At 40.3% G+C, this 24,220-nt stretch overlaps 1 protein-coding gene across 3 annotated transcripts in view; it reads left to right on the top strand.

Moving 5' to 3' along the window:
• The first annotated feature begins 322 nt into the window (after positions 1–322).
• Positions 323–24,220, top strand: part of TOM1L1 (target of myb1 like 1 membrane trafficking protein) — a 54,699-nt gene continuing 30,801 nt past the window's right edge. Inside the window, exons 1-6 of one of the 3 annotated variants that reach the window (XM_044003981.1) lie at positions 323–477; positions 4,412–4,496; positions 5,906–5,984; positions 18,031–18,180; positions 19,548–19,673; positions 22,151–22,258. In XM_044003981.1, coding sequence (XP_043859916.1) covers positions 420–477; positions 4,412–4,496; positions 5,906–5,984; positions 18,031–18,180; positions 19,548–19,673; positions 22,151–22,258 — 606 coding nt within the window. In that variant the 5' untranslated portion in view covers positions 323–419. Of the gene's footprint in view, positions 478–4,411; positions 4,497–5,905; positions 5,985–7,676; positions 7,685–18,030; positions 18,181–19,547; positions 19,674–22,150; positions 22,259–24,220 lie in introns of those variants that run through there. The other 2 variants (XM_044003983.1, XM_044003982.1) reach the window with 2 other exon arrangements.

The raw sequence follows: 24,220 nt of genomic DNA, 5'->3' as shown, positions 1-24,220 counted from the left end.
ACCAACGGGCTGGACAGCGGGCTGCTCCGCCCCTTGGCCACCCTGGGGCTAGGCAGCCCAGCGAAGGCTGCCGGCCCAGGAGGCCGAAGAAGAGCCGGACCATCCCAGGGGCAGGGAGACGGGGTGTGCTACTGGTGTGCCGAGCGCCTCGGAACGCCCCGCCCTGCTTAGGAGAGAGGGGAGGAGGCGAAGCTGGTAGCCCAGGATCCCCGAGAGTACTAGAAAATACGGCTGGATATATAGGAGGAGCCAGGGGCACGGAGCAGGGGAGGAGTCGGCAACTGGAAGGGGAGGAGGAGGAGGAGGAGGAGGAGGAGGAGGAGGAGGAGGAGGAGGAGGAGAAGAAAGAGGAGTAGAAGAGAAGGACCAGGAGGAGGGGGCGTAGGCGGATTTCCTGGGTCTGGCTTGGAGGGTTAACCATGGCGTTTGGGAAGAGCCACAAAGATCCCTTCGGGACTTCAGTGGGCCACCTGATAGGTAAGGTAAGGGGTGAGTCCCTCAGCGGAGTTACCTGAGCCGGGTTCCCCGCCCAGTCCCCAGCCAGCGGAGGGCTGAGTTCATGGCACCTGCACCCTTCGGGACCTTACCTTGGCTTCTGGACCTTAGACCCTGGTCCAGGTCCCTCTCCCAAACCGCTCCACTCCCTCTCAGTCAAAGAACCCCTGTCTGGCCCTCAGTGTGGTTTCCAGGATTTACTTATTTATTTCCTGGTGCCCGGGAGAGAAGTGAGCAAGGTGAACCTAGGATTGTGGGGGAAGAGCCTAACTCTGTGGGGACCTGCCTCCGATTTTTGGAGGGGTTGGGGGGGGGGAGAATCTGTTCTAGGAGAGACTAGAAACTTACTCCAAACAATTGTGACAATGAGGCCTTTCTCATTAAAAAAGGAAATTGGCACCTTAAAGTCTGACCTGTGGCTTTCTTGGATAAACAAAGAGTGACGATTAGAACGATTGCTGGGAGTGTAAGGGAAGGTCTGGGAGCCACTTGAGGCTTGGGGGAGCCAGACTGCAGAATTTCTTCCCTTTCTTCCCCTGGGACGGTCTAAGCCCGAAATGTAATAGAATAGAAACTAGTACTTAAGCGCTATTATGGAAATAATTCAGTTTTAGCTCTTCATTTTTTCCTTTCAAAGCTCAGCTTCTCAAGTATTTTGTTCCAGAGACATTTCCTGGTATCTTTAGTTGTATTTCCTTCATCATTGTGTAATTTATCTTGTAGATATACAGTATTTAGTTATCTATGAACATTTAAAAAAATCTTCCTGTAGGATATAATAATAGGGCAGCGACTTTCTCACTTTTAAATCCCCAGTGCCTAGAATATAGAAATAGGGATTAGACGTGCAAATTCATTGGTATGGGGAACTCCTGGATGAGAAAATTCCCTCACCTTGAAGTCAGTTTTCTTCTATGCAATTTAGAGAATTAGTTGCCCAGGGCACTGAGAGTTTAAGTGACTTGCTCATTGCCATATGGCCAGTATGTGTCAGAGTGGAGACCAGCTCTCTTATCTTCTACTTTGCTTGTAGTAGGGGCATAATAAAAGCCTGTTAATTGATTCTTGGGCTCTAAGGAACTAGGAAGACCATATGATGTCTAAGAACCCAGCGCCTTCGATCCCACAATCATGGTCTGAGATGTGATCTTCAGTATTTGGCTGTGGGGTAGAGCCCTGGGCAGAAAGAAGTTTTGTGTCAAGTGCGGCAATAGTAGCTGGAGGAACCTCATCCAGGCTTGGTTAAATGTTTTGTTCGGTCGTTTTTCAGTCTTGTCTTTGTGACCCCATTTGGGGTTTTCTTGGCAAAGATACCAGAGCGGTTTGCTTTTCCAACTTATTTTACAGAGGAGGAAACTGAGGCAAACACAGTAAGTGGCTTGCCCAGGGTCACCCAGCTAGTAAGTGTTTGAGCCAGGCTAGTGATCTGTCACTTAGCTGCCCTTGGCTGAATGACCCCCCTCCCTGAAACCAGATCTCTCCTACCACCTTCTCTCCAGTGTCAATCATGGATGGCCCTAATTAAGACTGTGATGGAGACAAATTAACATCATAAGTTCCAGGAACTCCTTTGCCATCACCCATTTTACTCTCTTATATCCCTCCTACCCTCCCATTTCCTAGTCCTCCCAATAGGAAGGTAGGATTTGATAAACTTATTCATATAGTTATGGCTGACTTTTTAACTTATTCACACAAAATTGCAAGGGATATTCAGTACTCTTTTCTATATGTATTTGTACTTTTAAAAAGGCTGCCTTTGAATATCAAAGCATAACTCCAGTGGTGGAATTATCGGCTAATTTCAATTTCTGCAGAATCTGAGTATGGGAGCATTTTATTTTCTAGGCAGCCCTGCTGAGGTCCCTCAAACCCTCTCCCTGCCCCTCCCCCACGGTATAGATTCTGGCATGCCTGTGCAAAAAAGCTATCCCGGCTCTCCTCCCCTTTACCCCACCGGTGAACAGTGTGAAAAGTTCAGATCACCCACCTGGCCAAATGCTCAACTGAACTTTGGGGAAAATTATAGCTCTAGGTTGACCTTTATTATTTTTTTTTTTCAAAATTTTTCTACTGCCACAGGGGAATCCAGGCCTTGTGGATTTAGAGCTATCTAAAATCTTCTCGTCTGAAGTTTCACATGAGAGAATATGAAGGAGACTCAGCCTTGACATTCGAGTCACTCCATTTCTAAGCAAATTAGGAAGCATTTGGCACGCTGGAGATTTCTCAGGCATCCACTGTGGCCCTTGATGCCAGTCACTGGGACCTGAACTGCCTTACTAATGGGCCATCTGGTGAGGGTTGCCAGAGACAGAAACAGTAGCAGTTATACTTTGGTTCTAAGGGCTGATAGATTTTAAATCAGTGCTCTCCATCCTCAACTCTGCCTCTTGGAATCCCTAACTCCCTTCATGACCCTACTGTGGTGCCTCCCACCTCCTTCTGGAGGCATTTCCAAATCATGACCACATCTCCCAATGTTCTTCCAAGTGTTCGCTTCTTTCTTCCTAAATCACTACAAAAATAGAGATAGATAAATTGTATGTATGTATATGTGTGTGTGCGTGTGTGTGTGTGTGTGTGTGTGTGTGTGTGTGTGTGTGTGTATTTGAGGGGAAATGGAGCAGCTAGGTGGCACAGTGGTAGAACCCTGGCCCTGGAGTCAAAAAGACAAATCTCACCTCAGACCCTTACTAGCTGTGTGACCCCGGGCAAGTCTCTTAACCCCAACTGCCTTAAAACATCCAGGGCCATCTCCAGTCATCCTGACATATATCTTGCCACTGGATCCAGATGCCTCTGGAGGAGTGATGTTGGTGACTTTGCATAGCCCTCCCTCACTTAAATGCAATTCACTGGAAGTCACGACATCACCCTGATGGCAGGGTCCTCTTTGAGAATGAAGGATGTTTACAACAACAACTTAAACTCCCAGTGCCCTAGACAATTCTCTAAGACCATAAGTTACAAATGAGTTGCCTATTTGCATTGCTGATGAGAGAATTTCCTACAATAATGAAAGCTGTGGTTCAGATAACTTTGTATTTATGTATCCCTGAATAATAGTCATTAATAATAATAACCAGCATTACAAAGTTCTTTTAGCTTTGCATAGCCCTTTAGACTCATTTGATCCTTACAACAACCCCTTAAGGTTTTGACTGACTAGGAAACTGAGACTGAGAAAGGTGAGGGGATTTGTCCAGAGGCATGAAGCTTGTTGGGGTCTGAAGGTAAATTTGAACTCGGTTCTGTCTGATTCCCAAGTCTGGTATGTTATCTGCTATGGCCACTTATTTGTATTCCTCAGTAGAATGTAAGTACCTTGAAGGCTAGGACTTTGTATAACATGTATAAATTATCCATATTTGCACTTTTAAAAAGAATTCCATTAGGGGAGGCAGCTAGGTGGCGTAGTAGATAAAGCACTGGCCTTGCATTCTGGAGGACCTGAGTTCAAATGTGACATCAGACACTTGACACTAGCTGTATGACTCTGAGCAAGTCACTTAACCCGCATTGACCTGCCCTCCCCGCTCTCCCCCCCCCAAAAAAAGACTACCATTAAACAGTAAAGCAAGTAACTCTTCAGTGGTCAAATTACTGGGCAAAAGCCTCTGCCCTTAAGGTGCTTACATTCTACTTGGAGATACCATAAGCACAGGAAAAAGCAAATACAAAATGATTCAAAACTATGATATGTATTTATATCCCTAGCAGTTATTACTTTCATTTGTATATGATAAGCATTTAGTAAATGTTTATTGAATGAATGAATCCTATGGCTCACTTTTGATGGTTTCAAATGTATAAGTTTTTTTTGTTAAGATTTCAGACTGTGCTTCAAGAAGATGAAAGTTTTTGTTCAAGTTGTTCTTGCCAAGGGTAAAAAACAGTTGCCTTTTCTTTGCAGAAAAGGCTACATTTGCAGGCGCTCAGACTGAAGACTGGGGCCAGTTCATGCACATCTGTGACATGATTATCACCTGCAAAGATGGGTGAGTACATACAGGGGGTTGATGTTGCCTGGGCATCTTCGAAGGACCCATCTCATTCATCTGGAAACAGCCTGCCTAATTCACTTGTTCAGAAGTTTGGTGCATAGCACCCTCTCCATGCTTTAAAGAAATGCCAGCTATGGAAATATTGGAACAACTTCTTTCCAAATGAGGATAATTGAAGAATCCACTTATATGATTGTTCCATGAGTATCTTTTTAAAATAGTATTTTATTTTTTTCCAATTACATGTAAAGCTAGTTTTCAACATTCATTTTGGTAATATTTTGAGTTCCAAATTTTTCTCCTTCCTTCCCTTCCCTCCCCACTCCTGAAGCCAGCAAGCAGTATGATATAGGTTATACATTACAATCATGTTAAATATATTTCCACATTACTCATGTTGTGAGAGAAGAATCAGAACAAAAGGAAAAAACACAAGAAGAAAAAAAATAAAGTGAAAATAGCATACTTCAATCTGTATTCAGACTCTATAGTTCTTTTTCTAGATGTGGAGAGCATTTTCCATCATGAGTCATTTGGAATTGTCTTGAATCTATGAGTATCTTTTGATTGAGAAAATACCTGATGACAAAAATTCACTGTGGGTTCTGTAACACTTTTTGCTTAGATTTTATTCATCCCATTTGCAACTACATTTGAAAACCAGTAATACTTGATTATGTGGGAAATCATGTATACAACTTACAGAAGGTATATTTGTTTATTGTATTATGTTAATGCTGCATATTGGTATAAATATTAGAGGCAGCTATGGTATAGTGGATAGAGAGCTGATATTGGAGCCAGGGAGACCTGGGTTCAAGTGTTACCTCTGACACACTGCTGTGTGTTCCATAGGTAGCTCACTTAACTTCTCAATGACCCTAGGCAATTCTCTCATACTTATAGAAGCTGATCTGCATTGGTAGAGGAAGTTTTCTTAGAAGGAATTTTCTATATCCATGAAATTCCCAGGTAGGTTAAAAAAAAAGTAAGATTTGCCGACCCCCTTGCAAGAACTGGGAACCATTGGCAGTTATTTAAGCAGATCAAAGTCATTTCTGTGACATGTTGCCTGTTACACACATTCATGATGATCAAGAAACATTCATTAGTGGGGGATATGATGAAAAAGCTTCTGTGTTTTTTGAAAGACATTTCACTGTAAACTACCTAATGTGGTATAATAGAAACCAATTTGGAATTGGTACTCCAGAGATTTGGACTTTCATCAGCCTTGAATTTGGTGGTATGATTTCGCCTCTGGTATTCCCGTGGTTCTGTTGTTTTCCTTAATTGGAATGGAAAATTGACACAAGATCACACTTGGGGTTTTCTATCTCTGAACACTTTTAGAAATCAAGTAAATAGATTGATTGGATCACTGTACTTTTTTGTTGTCCCAGGCCAAAAGAGGCAGTAAGAGCTTTGAAGAAGAGGATTTCTAAAAACTGTAATCACAAGGAGATCCAACTTACCTTATCGGTGAGTACTTTAACGAGATCACGATTAAGATGTAAAATTCATAGTTCTTTGCCTTCTGAAGGATTTCCTTAAAATTCAACAGAAATATGTGTGTGCATATATGTACATGTAAAATATACATGTTTATGTATATACATGTGTCTGTGTATATCTAGATAGATCTGTTTGCCTTATCTGTGTATCTATCTACCTATCCATCTGTCTAATTTATCTTCCTGCCTGCTGGTCTTCCTATTTGTCCATGTCTATCCTTCCTCTATCTATCTTTCTGTCTATCTATCTATCTATCTACCTACCTACCTACCAGATCTGTCTAACATCTTTTTGTCTGCATATCTATCTTATTTAATCTATCAATCTATTTACCAATCTATCTGCCAATCTGTCTGTCTATCTAACTTCTCTGTCTGTCTTCCCTATGCACCTTCCTACCTATCTGTCTATTTATCTAACTTATCTGTCTGTCCTGTGATTTTATAGTGTAGATAACTCCTGGTGATGAAATTAGCATCTCCTCTGCATTTTATAGTCATAGAGAATTACCTGGAACACAGAGAGGTTAAGTCACTTGCCCAGGATCACAGAGCTAATATGTGCCAGGGTCAGGATTGGGCCACCATGCTGCCTCTCTCCCATGTGAGAAGCACACATTTATAATGATGCATGATGTAAGGCCTAGAGAGCCAACTTCAGAGGTAGAAAGCAGTTGGGCTCAAGTTTTGCCTCTAACACCTATTGGCAGTGTGATCCTGGGCAAGTCACTTAACCTTTTAGTGCATCAGGTAATCTTCCTATGACTATAAATTGCAGTTGTCAGTCTGCATTGGTAGAGGGAGTTTCCTCACTGGGAGTTTCATATGTATGTGTACATGCATGTGTGTATACATATGTATATATGTATGTGCATTTTATATGTGTTACTCTGTGTACATGCAAATAAGTGTATACAATATACATGTGTGTACATGCTGTGTATGTGAGTATATATACACACATGCATATACACATATATACATACATAGGTATATATATTGTATATACACATGCATGTCTATGCATACCTACACATATTTATTATTACTGAGGTAATGCTTAAATCAGCAAAGAGTTCTGTATTTATGGGGAGCTAAAAAGTTGAGTGAGATTAGCAGTTGAGGAAGTTGTACTTGTCCTGCTTAATTTCATGAAGCAGTAACTTATATTTGGTGTGAATTTTGCTTGCAACAGGATTCTGAAAATGTCCTAATTTGTAATAAAGAGAAAGTGATTTCAGACCTATATCAAGGTCCTTGACCCACCTAAGCCATTTATGCATATGTTGCTGAAAACAGCCCCTCTGCACCACAAACACAAACATACACATGCACACACACATACACCCTAACCCTAAGAGGATAACTGTCAATTATTTTTATCCAGTCACATATTCATAATCTTCATCTTTTATTTTAATTACATTTCAGAATCCTGTAATATTAACAGTGTGTTGTGTTTGCATCAAGATGGCTCTGCTGTTCAAGTTGTTTCTAACAACATTCAGTTTTATAAGGGTTTTTTCCCCTGTGATATTAGTTTCTTTTTTTTTTCTTTCTTTCTTTTTTTTAATGTTTTGGATTATCCATGATTTGGGTGTGGAAGCTTATTTGACTTGTCCCCCTTTTTTCCCCTCCCATCTTTTTTCCATATGACCAGTAACCTTGGTGAGTTGTCTTTTTACTCGACTGCTTGCAAACTCTGCCTTCCTTTCACCTGAATACAAACTGTATTGCTCTCCCTCTTCCTTGCACGTCTTTCTCTGTTTATTCTAGCACCACATCAGTTATGCATGGTTACAGTACTAATCAGGCAGAATCATGCCTCACCTCTGAGCTTTGGGACTGTTTATCAAGAGAGCTGTTGGGTAGATACTGGAATGTCTCAGGTTTCCAATTTCAGTCATTAAGAACCATTTACTGTGTCTCTGTTACATGGACAGTAACCTGATAGCAATACAAGGACAGCACTAAATAGCCCTAATGAATCAATGAAATGACTCTCCCAAGTTGAATTCCAGAGATGTCTTATATCTATTCTACTCTATCATCCTTCTTTCCCAAACTTTCTTTTTTCTTTGTATTCCGCTTGGGTTGGGGCTATGACTAGTGGTCATCCCAGGTAGTTTAGTCTTCTTGCTTCCTTCTTGTTTCTTCAAGCCTTGATGGCAGCTCACCTGTTCCACCTTAGAAAGAACTATATATTCTTAACCCCATGATGTCCAAGCCAATAGTTGGCAATAGTAGATTTTGTCATAAAAGTGAAGCAGAGAATCACAAACTCTTAGAGATACAGGAGGAAATGAAAGATTATCTAGTCTGCCCCTTTCATCAAAGAAATGAGGTTCACAGTCCAAAATTAGCTTACCCAAGGTCACCTAGCTACTTAGTCTGGTCCAGCCAGGGTTAGGACCCGGGTCTCTTGACTTTCAGCCCAGTGTTCCATATAGTGCAGCATTTCCTTCTGTAGTCAATGAAATAGTAGCTGTGACTCCAGATTGATTATTGCCCCCAGAAGTGTATACTCAAGCACTTACTTTATCATTTCAGTATTTAAGCTAAACATAATTTTGAAGGAAATTGTACCTGTAAAAAGATCATATAAGGCTCCTGTAATTTGGATTACTAGTTTTTCTGTTTGAATAGGTAAGTGGGAGGTGGCTTGCCCTGGGATCTCCATGCTGTTAATTGGAATACAGGAGTGTTGTGTTTAGATAGTGATTTGCCAGGAAGCATACTCACTAGGTTCCAGCAAGCTGAGCTGGGGATTAATATGACTTAAAATAGTTAATAGTGATGGAAATATGGCAGTTGGCATTATTGACTGTTATAACCAGTTCCATGGAGAGGAAAGAGGGCGCATTCTATCAAAGTATTTGGCGCCTCCTCTACATTCATAATGCTGGTTTTTGACCTGAGATATTGAAAAAAGTATATATAAAGCATGATCTCTGACCTCAAGGCAGTTTTAGAAAAATTGAAAAGACAAGACTAATGCACAAGAAAAAGTACAAAGTAGTGATCACGGTGATTCAGGAGTTCCATCCCACCAATACAAATCATAGCCTAGTGGTGCTTGCCCATCAGGTACAACCCTTGTTTATGTTTTCCTTGAAGTTATATGCAAGAAAGCATATTAAGCATTAAATTGTGAAATGTGCACCAAATGCTGGTAGAATTCAGAGAAAATCAATGAGACCTGGGGCACAGGGGACATGTTTTCTGTGCACATCATCACCACAGTCTAATATCCAGATGTGTAAAAAATAAACAGACATTTTTCATTTTCTTTTTGTGAAAATGGGTTAAATATGCAGTGCTTTTTGTTTTTCTTTTAACTCTGGGTCATCAGCTTGAAAAGCTCCAAGTGTGGAAACTCCTTCAACCACGCAGACACTTGAGCAACTTGTCTACAACTTAAGAGTTTTAAGAGTCAACTCTAGTCTCGGTTTCTGAAGCAATGAAAAATGAAATGACATGCTCATGGTCACATAGCTAATAAATGTTAGCAGCAGAACTTGAAGCCTGGTCTGACTCCAAAGCTATTGCCCTAGCCACTATGCTGGGCTATCTCTCAAGCTGCAGTTAAAGAAATGGGTAGGAGAGAAAAAAAGAAAAAAGGACAGAAAAGAAGAAACACCATTGGTCCCTGCCATGATATCATTGTTGATTTAGATTTTACTACCCGTGATGTACTAGGTGCTACAAAGAATACATTGAAAGTATGTCTGTTTTTCTCAGATGTTAACTGGCTATTTGACATCACACAAAATTAATTACAAATTATCCTAGAATCTCAGTGCTCTAAGAAATAAATAAGGACCCATTTGTGGGCTCTTTAATAAAATGTAAATAACCCATTTCATCTTTGTAAGAGCTAAGAAAAAGAAATACAAAGAACCTAGTCAATTCCCTCACCACCTAGAAAAGTTGCTGGCACATAGTAGGTGCTTAATTATTGTTTATTGGCCCCATCCATCTGTCTTCCATCCAGTCATCCGCAGATACTTCATTGTCTGTCTGTGGCCACTTCCCTCCATGGGCAAGCACTCCAGATTTAAAAGATCCACTACATACAGTTTCCATATTGTTTCTCCACAGCAGAATGTAAGCTCCTTGAGGGCAAGGACAATTTTTGCCTTTTTGTCTTTGTATTCCCCAGCCTTTCTACAGGGTTTTTTGTTGTTGTTGTTGTTGTTGTTGTTGTTGTTGTTGTTTTGGGGGGGGTGAGGCAATTGGGGTTAAGTGACTTGCCCAGGGTCACACAGCTAGTAAGTGTTAAGTGTCTGAGGCCAGATTTGAACTTAGGTATTCCCGACTCCAGGGCCAGTGCTCTATCCACTGTTACACCTAGCTGCCCCCTCTACAGGGTTTTTTGAACATGGTAGATGCCAAATAAACACTTGCTGGACTGGATTCAATCTAAGTTGGAATACCAGCACATGTTCCCTGGGTAAATTCTAATTTACTCTCCCTTCAATTGGGCATCTACCTGTTCGTTATATCTTGGGTCAGTCAGTCAATAAACATTTTTTTTTTAGTGAGGCAATTGGGGTTAAGTGACTTGCCCAGGGTCACACAGCTAGTAAGTGTTAAGTGTCTGAGGCTGGATTTGAACTCAGGTTCTCCCGACTCCAAGGCCAGTGCTCTATCCACTGCGCCACCTAGCTGCCCCCAGTCAATAAACATTTAATGAGTGTCTACCAAAGGTCAACCACTGTGCTAACAGGAGATATGAAGAAAGGCAAATAACTATGTATAAACAAGCTATATATACAGGATAAATATAAAATAATCAACAGAGGAATGCTACTCAGATTCAGTGCAACATTTTCCTATAGCAGGCATGGTCTTTGGGATAAATTTCATCAGATTATGATGATGATACCAATAAAAACAGAGCTGGCATTTACATAACACTTAAGGGTTTGCAAAAGCCTTTTTTTTTTTTTTTTAAGTGAGGCAATTGGGGTTAAGTGACTTGCCCAAGGTCACACAGCTAGTAAGTGTTAAGTGTCTGAGGCCAGATTTGAACTCAGGTACTCCTGACTCCAGGGCCGGTGCTCTATCCACTGCGCCACCTAGCTGCCCCCATGCAAAAGCCTTTTGCAAATACTATTTTACTTTCTTCTCATAACAGCCTTGGGAGATGGATGCTATTATTGTCTCCATTTTACAGATGAGGAAATTGAGGCAGACAGCGGTTAATACCCAAGGTCCCACAGCTATTAAATTTCTGAGGCAGGATTTGACCTCAGGTCTTCCAGATTCCAGGTTCAGGACTCTATTTACTTGTCTACCTAGCTGCCAGTAGGGTTGTGGTTTGATGAAGTGAGGAATACTTTTACTCGTGGGCCCGCTTGTGACTGCTGTTTGCTTTTTCGTTCGGATCATGGTTTTAGAGGAACCTTGGATTTAAATCCAGTGTTTCTTGGTTTCTATGCCTTTTCACACTAATCAGTTTTATAACTCTATGAAAGTCATTGAACCTCTGTGTACAACAATGCCGTTTTCTCCACCGCCTCCCCCTACCTCCCCCCCTCCCCAAACCCCTTCCCCTGGTCAACTCCCAGGGACCTCAAAGAAGCCATAAGTTCTCTAGCCTTATGTCACTGAATGGGTTCCCACATGGAATTCACTGTTCTGTATGTCCTAGGCACTGTATGTCTTTGAAACAGGCAGTAGAGCCAAAACTAGGAAGCAAGAGTCTCATTTAGTATTATGACATCTGGGGAAATCTAAATTGGTAACAAACTGTCTCCTTCACACACACACACACACACACACACACACACACACACACACAAAATCTCTGCTGGCTTGCTTACTGAGTATCTTCTCTTTTGAATAGAAGCAATCTGAGACTGAAAGGAATTTAAGCTAGTCACTCTTGCCTTTTCATTGCCTCATAGAGCACAGGAGGTTAATTTTTGAGTCTCTGGTGAGCTTTAGTTAGTAGATAACTACAGATTAAACTGAACTAAGAAAAAAGAATCCTTAATTCCACTTATAACAAGGACAATATGAAATTACCCTCCATCAGCACTTTCCTAATTGTTTCAGGAAATGAAGTAATTAGTAACTAGAATTCAGGCAATTTATTCTATGCCAAATGTCTTATTCTGTCCCAAATGATAAGAAGAAATGGTTAAGCTCTTTCTAGTGTGTAAAGCCTCTTTTACCATTTTTTTTTTAATTTTAAGCCAAAAGTTACCTATTTAATCTAACCATGTTCTTGCTCTCCATTCTAAAGTCTATTATTTTTTTTCTTAAATTCTAAGTGGTTTCCCCATTTTCCTTCTGGCTGCATATTTTTAGCTTCTGTTGCATCCTTGATGTTTCTGACCAGAGCAACCAAGTCCAAATTAGGTCCTAATGTCAAACCCTCTGTTCTCATGGCCTTGTGTTCTGACTACTGACTGCCATCTCTTGCAGACTTCCTTCTCCCTTGTTTTCCATGACGTAACATTCTTCTGGCTGTCCTTTTGAGAGAAAAGACCCTATTTGGACTCTTCTCAGAGCCTAAGAGACAGAGAGTGAGTCTAATTTCAAGTCCCACAACCTTGTTGCCTGAGCCGCCCAGCACACCAGGCTCTGAGGAGACAAGGCCCCTGAGACTTAGGCCTGAGCAGAGCCTGGAAAGAAGCCTGCAGTTTATGGAAGCTGAGCTAAGCTGGGAGTTCACCTTGAGGCATCGGAGGTGATTCCCACGTGACCCCGAAATTCAAACCCTGTCTTAAGTTTTGTTTCTTGACCAGTTATGTATGTTTATGTATGTTTACACAGCTCTGTTCTAGTGAGGAATGGACATTATTGCCCAGAATAAGGTTAAGGCCTAGTGTCACAATCTGGTCGACTACTACAATCTGATTGGTAGATTAACGGGGCAATCTGATTGATTTTTACAGTTACCATATGTGGGAGGTTGGTAAAATAGGCTGTGATTCGTCGTTTCTGTAATGCTATATGGATTGTAATACTGTTATGTGATTGGTTGAGGGGGACCCTTGGTGGGTATAAATCAAGGTATGGGACCTCACATTAGTGCACTCTCTGGCACATTCAGAAGAGTGCCTATCTTCAAAGGTGGATAAAGACGACTTTAGGGGCAGCTAGGTGGCACAGTGGATAGAGCACTGGCCCTGAAGTTAGGAGTACTTGAGTTCAAATCTGGCCTCAGACACTTAACACTTACTAGCTGTGTGACCCTTGGCAAGTCACTTAACCCCAATTGCCTCACTAAAAAAAAAGACAACTTTAACCACATTCTTCTGCCTGCTTGGATTCTTGGAGCTGTGAGCTGTTAGCAATACTTGAGCGGCACAGCACTATTTGAGCTGTTAGCTGCGTTTCTAACACTCTCTTTTGGTGGTTTCTTCTATTTCCTTGTTTTATACATATAGGAATAACCTCCTTGACTGCTTTATGTTCTACTCTCTCCCAGAGATATCTCTTTGGTTTCCATGATTCCAACTAAATCTTCTACATCTCTTTCAAGTCTTTCTCAACAGTATCAAGTTGAATTCCTGCTTCTCAAGTTGCCTGCTGGATCACAACATATCTAAGACAAAATTATTGTTTCTCCTCAAACTATTTCCCTCTTCTATTTTTTCCAAAGGGTACCTACCATTGTTTTTCTAGTTACTAGACCTCAAGCTTTGCTCATCCCTCTTTGTTTCTATCCAAGTCCTTCTAATTCTTTCTCCAAGGGTCTGATATTTGTCTCTCCTTTCTGTTTCTGTGGCTGCTATCACGGTCCACTCATCACATCATGTCACATTTGGTCTATTGAAAGAGCCTCCTAACTGGTAAGGTGCTTTTAGGATCTCAATCCTCCAATGCATTCTTTCCTCTGCTGATAAGATATCTGATGGGGTTGGGGTAGATGGAGTGCTTTAAGCTTTAGTAATTTAAAACTCCACTAAGATTTTTGGAGGGGCAGCTAGGTGGCATAGTGGTTAGAGCACTGACCTTGAATTTGGGAGACCTGAGTTCAAATGTGATCACAGATACTTACTAGCTGTGTGGCCCTGGGCAAGTCACTTAAACCCAATTGCCTTAAACATCCAGGGCCATCTCCAGTCATCTTGATAATATATCTTACCACTGGACCCAGATGGCTCTGGAGGAGAGTGTGAGGCTGGTGACTTTGCACAGCTCTCCCTCACTTAAATCTAATTCAATGCAAGTCATGACATCTGTCATGGTCCTCTTTGAGAATGAAGAACAAAACAACATCATCATCGTTTTTGGAACACCCTATAGATAGATGAAGAGAATTCCTTCTGTGAAAATTCCCTCAACCCATGCAAGTCAGCTACTTGAAACTTGTCAGTAAACTATGTTCTACTGTCTCTAAGATTTTCCCAAGCTTTCCTCGTTGCTCTAGCTGAAAAAACAGCTAAAGGGTAGAATGGATAGAGTCCTGGACTTGAAATCAGGAATATCCAAGTTCAGGCTTCAGACTCTTACAACCTCTGTGATTGTAGGCAAATCACTTAGCTTCTCTGGGCCTCAATTTCCCTTTCTATTATATTGAGGGAGTTGAACTCAAGATTCTCTAAAAGTCTTTTTAGTTCTAAATCTGTGACCCTGATTTTACTCCCTTCAAAACCTTTACCTTGTAGTAAACCAGTTCAACTTTACCTCATCCTCTACCCTTGAGGCCTTTGTCTCTTGCTACACTGACTGTCTCTTTCTAAACCCCATTTCTGGCTAACTCCTGCCATCTGCATGCATGTTGCTGAATGCTGATGAAGGATGCAATTCAATTTTGCTGACAGTCTACTACAAATGTATGTTTGTACAGCAATGCCTTTACTCTTTTCTGATAGATGCTCTATCCCACTCCCCTTCAAGCATCAGTTATAAACCTGCTGTTTTTTTCCAGAGCACCCATATTATACCCTTCCTCTCTCTCCAAATATCCTTGAAATTACCTCTTTTTCATTGCTCCCCTCCCCCAACACTCTCCTCTTTTGCTTTAGTCTTGGATAAACAAGTGACTCTTCTCATAAACATAAGCCTCTTTCCTTTTGTCCTTGATCCCATCCCTCTTGCCTCCTCTGAATTTGCCCCATCTGTCCTCTATCTCTTTGCTGATAATTTTCAATCTCCTTATCTACTGACTCTTACTGCTTAACGAATGTACCCAGATCTTCCCCATTTAAAAAAAAAAAACAACACAAACAACACTTGATTCCCTGAAGCTGTTGTCTTACCTATCTCCTTTTCATGGCCAAACTCCTAAACTTTTGAAGATAAAATGTTGAACACAGATTAGTCTGAGGACCAAATAGAGTAGTGCTCCACCTCAGGTGAATGTAGGGAGAGGACCTGTTTGGAGACAGTGGTGACTGAGGTAATGACAGCTAAAACATTTTAGGTCCATCAGCTCATTTGCTTGTGACTGCTTTTAGAGTTTTGAAGTTTATAATTAACAAAGTTGTAAATTAAATAACTGTTTGGGGACTATGGGAAGGTTACTATGGGTTCATACCTGACAGAATGATGGATTTCTTGGGTTTTACCTGAGAAGGTTCACTCTAGCCATCAGGAGACTCCCATCTGAGGCATTAGGAGTTGTTAAGAAGGTATCAGAAAGAGAAGCTGTAAGAAGAGATAGAAAGCAGGAGGAAGAAAGGAAGAGAAGTTTAGCACAGGAGGAATCACAAGATCCTAGCTACATAAGAGATGGAGGGCTCCCAGATGGGACAAACGATTCTTCATCTGCTATGCTAGGAACTTGCTGAATGGAATGGAAGAGAGGCATGATTGGATAAACAAGAGCACTGATAGAGGAGAACAGCTTCTGAAAGTTCATGGGTGGAGAGCAGAATCCTGCTGTTATGTACAAAGCTATTGAGTTTGTTGCTTTCTGGTATCATCTAAAGCTTGAAAAAGAGGAAACCCCTTACTGCCATCTACTGTGCTCTCTATTTGAAAAGGAAAGACAGAAGGGAAAAGTCAGGCTTTGCATCTGTCTTGTTAGAGAAAGAAGCTTGGAGCTGATTCAGCAAAGCAGAATCCCCTATGATTTGTGGATATGAGGAGCTTGGTCATTATCTAATTTGAGGTTGTTACTGCTTGTCAGTACAATAGTATAACACTTTTTCAGTGACCCATTAAGTGTGGCCATGAGGTAAAAGAGCATATCACTGCTTAATCAAAAGTAGAGCAGAAGGGGTGGCTAGGTGGCACAGTGGATAAAGCACCGGCCCTGGATTCAGGAGTTCCTGAGTTCAAATCCGGCCTTAGACACTTGAAACTTACTGGCTGTGTGACCCTGGGCAAGTCACTTAACCCCCATTGCCCCGCAAAAAAAAAAAAAAAAAGTAGAGCAGAAGAAGGGTAACTTTTTCCAGGAGAATAATTGTAAAGAGCAGAAAGGAAGGAGCTAAGAGAAAAAGGGCTTTGTACAATGTGAATTGTTCCTCGGGGGACCAAGGATGTTAGTGCCCATAGTCCAGCACTGTGAGTTGCTGTGGGCACTTGGGTTTCTCCATTTATCTGCCCATTCTTTCTTCCTCTCTGCTGGTTTCCTAAATGTATGCTCATTCTTCCCAAAAGACACTGTATACATTGGTGGGAGAGTATGACCTGGGTTTCTTTATGGACTATGATGCTTTAATTATTTTTACTTTTTGCCTTCTAGTGAGTAAATGTTATGATTATGTTTGTTTCTTCTGCCTTAAAGCTTAGTAAATATTTAAGTGTAAGAATTGATTGTGCCATAGTACTTGATTTTGTGGAAATGGGAATCACACCAGTGGAGGTTCAGAAAAAATAGTAGCATTATATCTCCCCACACCAGGGTTAATCCTGAGGATCTTAAAGAGTAGTGATTTGTAGACTTGTGATATGCCTCTCTGTGGAAACCCCTGACCTCCCAACATGAGTGCAAGTTGTGTGAGAAAACCAGCCCAGAATGAGTTCCAGTGCCATGATTGGGCTATAAATGAATAATCTTAAAGAGTTGTCTGGGGGCAATTAGAGGGTAATTGACTTGGCCACATGTAAAGGGAAGGACTTGCACATAGGCCTTTCTGATTCTAATGTTATCACTCTGTTTATTATGCCATACTACCTCTTTCTGGGTCAGATTAACCCCCACTCCCTCACCCCACCCCCTGCAGAGTGCCATTTTGCATATATCATTCTCCTATTCAGAAATCTTCAATGCCTTCCCTTTGTGTACAGAATAAATTCCTTGAATTATAAAACATTATGGTTGGAAGGGACCTTAGAGACTCTTTTGTTCAACACTTTCATTGTATAAATGAGGAAACAAGCCCAGAGAGGGCAAGGGGCTTGTTCAGAAGTCACACAGCAAGTCAGCATCATGTTCAGGATTAGAATCCAGGACTCTGGCTCCTCTTCTAGTGTTCTTTCCAATATACTGTACCATATCCCCTTAGGTTGACATTCAAATCGTTCCAGGGTCTGTCAGGCCCCTTGTTAGCCCTCTAACCTCATCTTAGTAATGTCCTATATAAGCCTTCCATGACAGAGAGATGTTCTATACAAACCCTGAAAACATCACCCTCATTTTGATCTCCTTAACTTTGCTGATGCCATTTCCTTGCCTAGAATGTGCGCATTTCTCTCTGCTTTTTTAATTTTAACTTTTCCATCAAGGGCTGCCCTAAATGTACCCTCTTCTATGAAGCCTTTCTGGACTGCCCACTCCCAGTCACCACTCCCTCCTCGTAATTCCTATAATTGCTATTGTTTGTGCTGCTAATTTGGCACTTGGCTTATGCTACTTTGTATCATTGTTTACCTTCTTTATGTCTATGCCACATCTATTTAACTAGCGTATAAGGCACTTCAGCATAGGTGCTGTACTGGGCTTAGATTTGTGGACTTTCTCAGCACCTATCGGAAGGCCTTTGTACTTAATAAAGCACCCAGACATCTATTGGCTGCGCTGCTGATGTGTGCCATGACTCATCAATGTCTGGAGTGAGCGTTGGCAAATGGGTGCGATTTTTCATGTTTTCTCTTTAATATAGCTTATTGACATGTGCATGCAGAACTGTGGTCCAAGTTTCCAGGCCTTGATTGTGAAGAGGGACTTCATTAAAGATCACCTAGTTAAGCTGCTGAGTCCCAGATACAACTTGCCTTTAGACATACAGAATAAGATCTTGAGCTTCATCATGGTAAGTCTGTCCTGTATCTCTGGGGATGGTAACCCGTGAGTTGTTTACAAACCTCCAAAGAATTGGAAACTCCTTGTACAGCTGTGGCTTGGCTTAGTGATTCTTTTGCAGAGCTGAGGTTTGAGTCAAAACCTTGTCAGAACTTTTACTTCTTATGTTAAAAAACACAAGAATAAAAAACAAGGCATATATACAGTCAACAAATACCCAGGGATGTCATGGTAAATTCTTCCTCAAGAGCTCAAAATAGTTTCCTCTTAAGTCCTATCTTACATCATATAAGATCCATGTGAGAATGTTTCTCTGAGAGCTCACATAACTATACCCATTTTTTAAATGAGGAAGCTGAGACCCAGAGGGTTTAAGTGATTTCTTCTAGATCACTGGCTGCAACATCATCATTTTATTTCCTCCTCTATGCTGCCTCTCTCTTTACCAAATTAATCTCCTGCAAACACCAATTTGCACACATTGTTCTCTTACTGGGAAATCTTTAGTGGTTCCTCTTTACCCAGCAAGGGAGTGGCAGAAACAAGATTAGAATGAAATCAACAATAATAATGGCTAATGTTTAGCACTTCCTTTAAGGTTAACTTTGGTTCCTTTGATCCTGATGACAAGACAATAAGGTAGGTCTGGTATGTATGATCCCGCTTTAGATTGATGGATCTCTATATGTTGAAGAAATCCTTAATTTTGAATTAATAATGGCTAGCCTTTTTCAGTACTTTAAGGTTTGCAGAATGATTTATATATGTTACCTCATTTGATCCTCACAATAACCCTCTTACATAGGTACTATTACTATTCTCCATTTTACAGATGAAGAAACTGAGGCTGAGAGAGGTTAAGTGACTTGTCTATGGTCAAGTGGTTCATAGTTAGTGTCTGAAACAGGATTTGAATTCAGGTTCCAAGTCTGGTGTACTTTCCATTGTACTACCTACCTCCTGTTAATGACAATTAATTGGTAAGGGTTTTTTTCTTTGTTTTGCTGAGGCACATAGAGGTCTCACTCCAAATCTACTGCCTTTTCTGTTATACCACAATACCTCTTGATTCTGTTGATCAGTATTATATATTCTTCAGGACATCTTATGCCAGCTTGCTTAAGATGGAAAATATATGTTACTCCCTAACATAGATTAGAACAATACTTCGGTCATCTTAAATGTATATACAATATATTATACATTGTATGGTTTTTGCCTCGTTAGACCAAAGTAAGTGTTAGAGTGGAATTGGCATGAAAACTTATGTTTTCCAAGTAGGCCCCATGTTTCTATATTGCTTGGCAGGTTTTCTTTCATTAGTTTCAGGTTTTGTTGTTTTTTTAATTTCTGTAACTCTCCTTCTCTTTAACATAGACATGGTCACGGGGTTTCCATGGAGGTGTGGATGTGAGTGAAGTCAAGGAAATCTACCTAGAGCTGCTCAAGAAAGGAGTTCAGTTTCCATCTTCAGAGACAGAGGCTGAAGCAGAGAGGCAAATGGTAGGTACCTCAGCACCAGCCAGCCACCTCCGCCATTTTGTACCAAGAGCTAATACTAAAGAATGACAAAGAGGGCCTTTCTTTTTAAGATAATCATAAATGTTGGGTAGAAGTCAATGTATGTTAGCGTGCATGCATGTTCCATCTAATAATGTTCTCAGATTTAAATTCTGGGCTAAGATGAGAGAATATTGCAAAGAATTCTTCTTTCTTTAGTAATTGTTGAATGGTGGGAATTGCTGTTTGATGTAGGCACTACCTCAGCATTCTCGGTGCATGGGGGCAAAGGATTAAATTTTGGCTGAGGGTGAAAAGTAGAAGTAGAGAAAGCTTAGGGGACTATTTATAGACAATGGAGTGAGAAATAGAAGCCACTCTAATTTAGTCAAAAGAAAAAAAGCTGAATCATAGGGTATTTTAGAGGAAATGCCATTTAATTAGTTTTAGGCAGCTATTAAGAAATACTAAGTCAGTGTGACCTGAGACATCATCTGATTCAACCCTTTCTTTTCTCAGTGCAGGAATAGAGCATCACTGAGGGGAAGTGTTGGGCCCAAGATCACAAACAGCAAAAATCTTATGAGAGAACTAGAGAACATAAAATTCCTTTAGTATATGAGTTGTTGGATCCATATACATTAAAGAAATCCTTAGTTTTGACCTAATAATGGCTAGCCTTTTTCAGTACTTTAAGGTTTGCAAAATGATTTAGATATGTTACCTCATTTGATCCTCACAGTAACCCTGTGAGGTAGATACTATTACTATTCTCCATTTTACAGATGAAGAAACTGAGGCTTAGAGAGGTTAAGTGACTTGTCCAGAGTCAAATGGTTTATAATTAGTGTCTGAAACAGATTTGAACTCGGGTCTTCCTGACTGTGAGTCTGGTGTACTATCCATTGTACCACCTAGCTCCTGCTAATGATAATTAATTAGTGAAGTCTTTTTTGTTTATTTTGCTAAATAATAATGATAACAATAACAATAGTAATAACTAGCATTTATAAAGTAAGTATAATATATATGTATGTATACATATATAGTGTGTATATATATGTATATATATATATATATATATATATTTATATTTATATAGTAAGTATACTATGTACCAGATTGAAATAGGGAGACAAGGGGTAGGTAGCCTCATCACCAGCCATCAATCCACCTCTGACACTTTATGGTAAGAGCTTATATTGATGAAAGACAAAGAAGGCCCTTCCTTTTAAGAGGTTCACAAACACTGGGTAGAAGCCAACATTAGCACTATGTGTTAAATAATTGCTGTACAATTATTATCTCATCTGATCCTCACAACAAACCTGTGAGATAAGTGCTATTTTTATTGCCATTTTTTACAGATGAGGAAACTGAAGCAAACAGAGGTAAATGACTTGCCCAGTGTCATACAGCTAGTAAGTGTCTGAGGCCAGATTTGAATTCAGGTCTTCCTAACTCTAGGCCCAGTACTCTATCCACTGTGCCACCTTGATGCCCCAGAACATGATTGAAAGGGTGTTTTATTCATTAGAATAACTAATTCTGAAAGACAACAGCATACAGAATTATTCAGAAGGTCCATTTGATTGCCATGTCTAAAAGCTGAAAGAATTAGGTTACACAATTTTGTTTGGATGTGATGTGTTTATGAATGTACAAAAAATACTTCTTTTTTGCTTAATTTAATTGTAATAGCTAGCATTTATATAGCAATATGAGATTTGCATAGCTCTTTAAATATAAGAATAGCTAATATTTGTATAATGCTTTGAGGTTTACAGTGTACTTTACCTGTGTTATTTGATACTTAAAACAACACTGTGAGGTATGTGCTATGATATTATTATCCCCATTTTATGGATAAGGAAACTGAGGGACAGAGAAGATACTCTTGTCCAGGATCACCCAGCTAGTGTCTGAGGCAGGATTTGAACTCAGTCTTCCTGCCCACCTAGCACTCTGTTTACTACACTAAGCTGCCAGGACAATTACATCTTACCTTCTGGAAGTCTCATTGCTTAAAGTTCTGCTGTAATTCAAGAGGGAAGGTCGGGAAGAAAGAGGGAGGTGATGCTGTTGTTTAACAATAACAACAAAAAAAAGGACCCAAGGTTCTGTTCTTTTGACCATGGTATAAAACTGTCATGGTAATAGACAGGGACAGGGTTGAGGGGTGGACGTGCCTCTCTCTCCTGCTGGACACCTGGCCCTCAGGCGGCATCTTTGTGCATGCTGTCCAAGTTATCCTTGATATTCCTTTTAGCTGAATTATTCCTAGAGAAAAATGGTGATAAGGGGATGGGAGCAGCAGGGGTTTGGAAAAAGGTCAGAGGACAACTTCCCCTGGGACACATCTCTAAGAGTGGCCCTAGTGAGGAAGTTCAAGGGTTATTGCTATAGTTAGGTGAGAAAGCTAGGATACAGTGGTTTGGCTTATTCCAAATAAGCAAAATCTATGGGTTTTGTTTTAATAGGCCTTGTCTCCGAGCATAACTAAGCCACCCCCATTTGTTCCATCCACATCAGTATGTTCATCTGCAGCTGCTCCCAAGGCCCCAACTATTTTGCTGGTTGCCGAACAGGTAAAATCAGTTTCTTTCTCTTTATATATACATTTTCTAATTTTTTTAATTTAAATTTTTTTTTTTTAGTGAGGCAATTGGGGTTAAGTGACTTGCCCAGGGTCACACAGCTAGTAAGTGTTAAGTGTCTGAGGCCAGATTTGAACTCAGGTACTCCTGACTCCAGGGCCAGTGCTCTATCCACTGCGCCATCTAGCTGCCCCTTAATTTAAAATTTTTAATTAGGTGATAGGTATAAAGAAGTAATGAACCTGTGATTTCGTAGGTATAGGGAATTCCTTAGTGAAGAAATTCTATCAATGTAGATCCATAAGCACCTTCTCTTCAATTTATAATCTACAAGAAATGACTAGATGACTGAAAGGTTAAGGATCTGCCCAAGACCACACATCTAGCCAGTATTAGAGGTTAGACTAGAATCCAGGTCTTCCTGGCTTCAATGGCAGTTTCCTTTGTCATGCTGCCTCTTGTATTTTAGAAAAAGTTTAACATTTAAATCTGTTTTGATGCCTTTTGTTTTTATATTCTATTTTTTCAATTCAATAAATATTTATTAAACACCAGTTACTATGTGCCAGGCACTGTGTATTTTCTGATTATGACTCCCTCATGCCCTCCAACATTGACCCTCTTCCCCAACACACACACACACACACTCTCACATATACACAGAGGAATCTTCCATTTTAACAATAAAAAAATTGTTGTCACAGTCTAATGACCACAGTTTATAGTGTATACAATAGTCTTCACCCATCATAACCCATCTTCCTGTGATAAAATAATGGGATTTAACAGATACTCAAAGACCCACCTGGAGATTAATCTAAACTGATTGTATCAAGTGAGAGTGATTGACTGCTGATTAGTCTACTTTAGAGTTAACTAGATTGTAACCACACCTGGCCCCCTAGGCCTTACCTTCAAGTTCAGTGAACCAGTGGATTTGGAGGACACCAACCAATCAGCTTGAAGCAGTGTGTAAGGACCGCCTCTGTTCAAGACCTATAAAAAGCTTCCACAGTCAGTTTGCTAGGGAGTTCTTGATTAAAGCAGGCTCATGGAGGAGGACTTGAGGAAGAACCCAACCAGGTTGGAACTCTAGGCTAGATAGGCTTTTTCTTAACTTTCTGAACTCCTTGTGAATACCTCTATGCTTTAATAAATGTTTAATGCCCAAAGATTGGTGCTGAAGCTTCTAATTTAAGGCGATCACACAATATAGATTTAAAATATCACATTCCTAATAAAAGGAGGCCAGGACATTTCCTCATCTCATTTCTGAAACCAAGATTAATCATTTTAATTATAAAGTACTTGGTTTCATTTGCTTGTTTTTTGCATTTGTGTTATTGTTGAAGTCATAGTATTCTAAAATCATAAGTCAAGAGCTGGATATTGAGTCACCTGGACCATCCCTTGCTTTCAAACCATTGTAGAGCATTCTCTTCCTTTCCTTAAAAAAAAAAACACCATAAATTTCCAAGAAAAGAAAGCAAAAAATTTTTTATCTTTCATTTGTTGTTTAGTCATTTTCAGTAGTGTCTCATTCTTTTTGACCCCTTTTGGGGTTTTCTTGGTAGAAATACTATAGTGGTTTGCCATTTCCTTCTCCAGATCTTTTTTACAAATTAGGAAACTGAGGCAAACAGGGTTAAGTAACTTGCCCAGGGTCACACAGCTAGGAACTATCTGAGGCCAGATTTGAACTCAGGAAGATAAGTCTTCCTGACTCCAGGCTTGGTGTTCTATCCACTGAGCTACCTAGCTGCCTTTTTATCCTTCATAAGATCTGGAAAAGATGTATAGGAAATGAATTCCTTGGAGAAAAGTTTTTGTATTTTTTTTTTAATTCTAGAAAGACCTATCAATTGTTATTAGTAGAGAGAGACAAAGGGAGAAGGCAAATGAGTGTGAAAAGATTCCTATTATTGCAGTGAATCCTCATTAAATACTACAGGT

Source organism: Dromiciops gliroides, chromosome 4, assembly GCF_019393635.1.
Source record: "Dromiciops gliroides isolate mDroGli1 chromosome 4, mDroGli1.pri, whole genome shotgun sequence".
NCBI classification, from domain to species: domain Eukaryota; kingdom Metazoa; phylum Chordata; class Mammalia; order Microbiotheria; family Microbiotheriidae; genus Dromiciops; species Dromiciops gliroides.
Note: the sequence above shows the minus strand (reverse complement) of the source record. Positions and strands in the feature narration are given on the sequence as shown.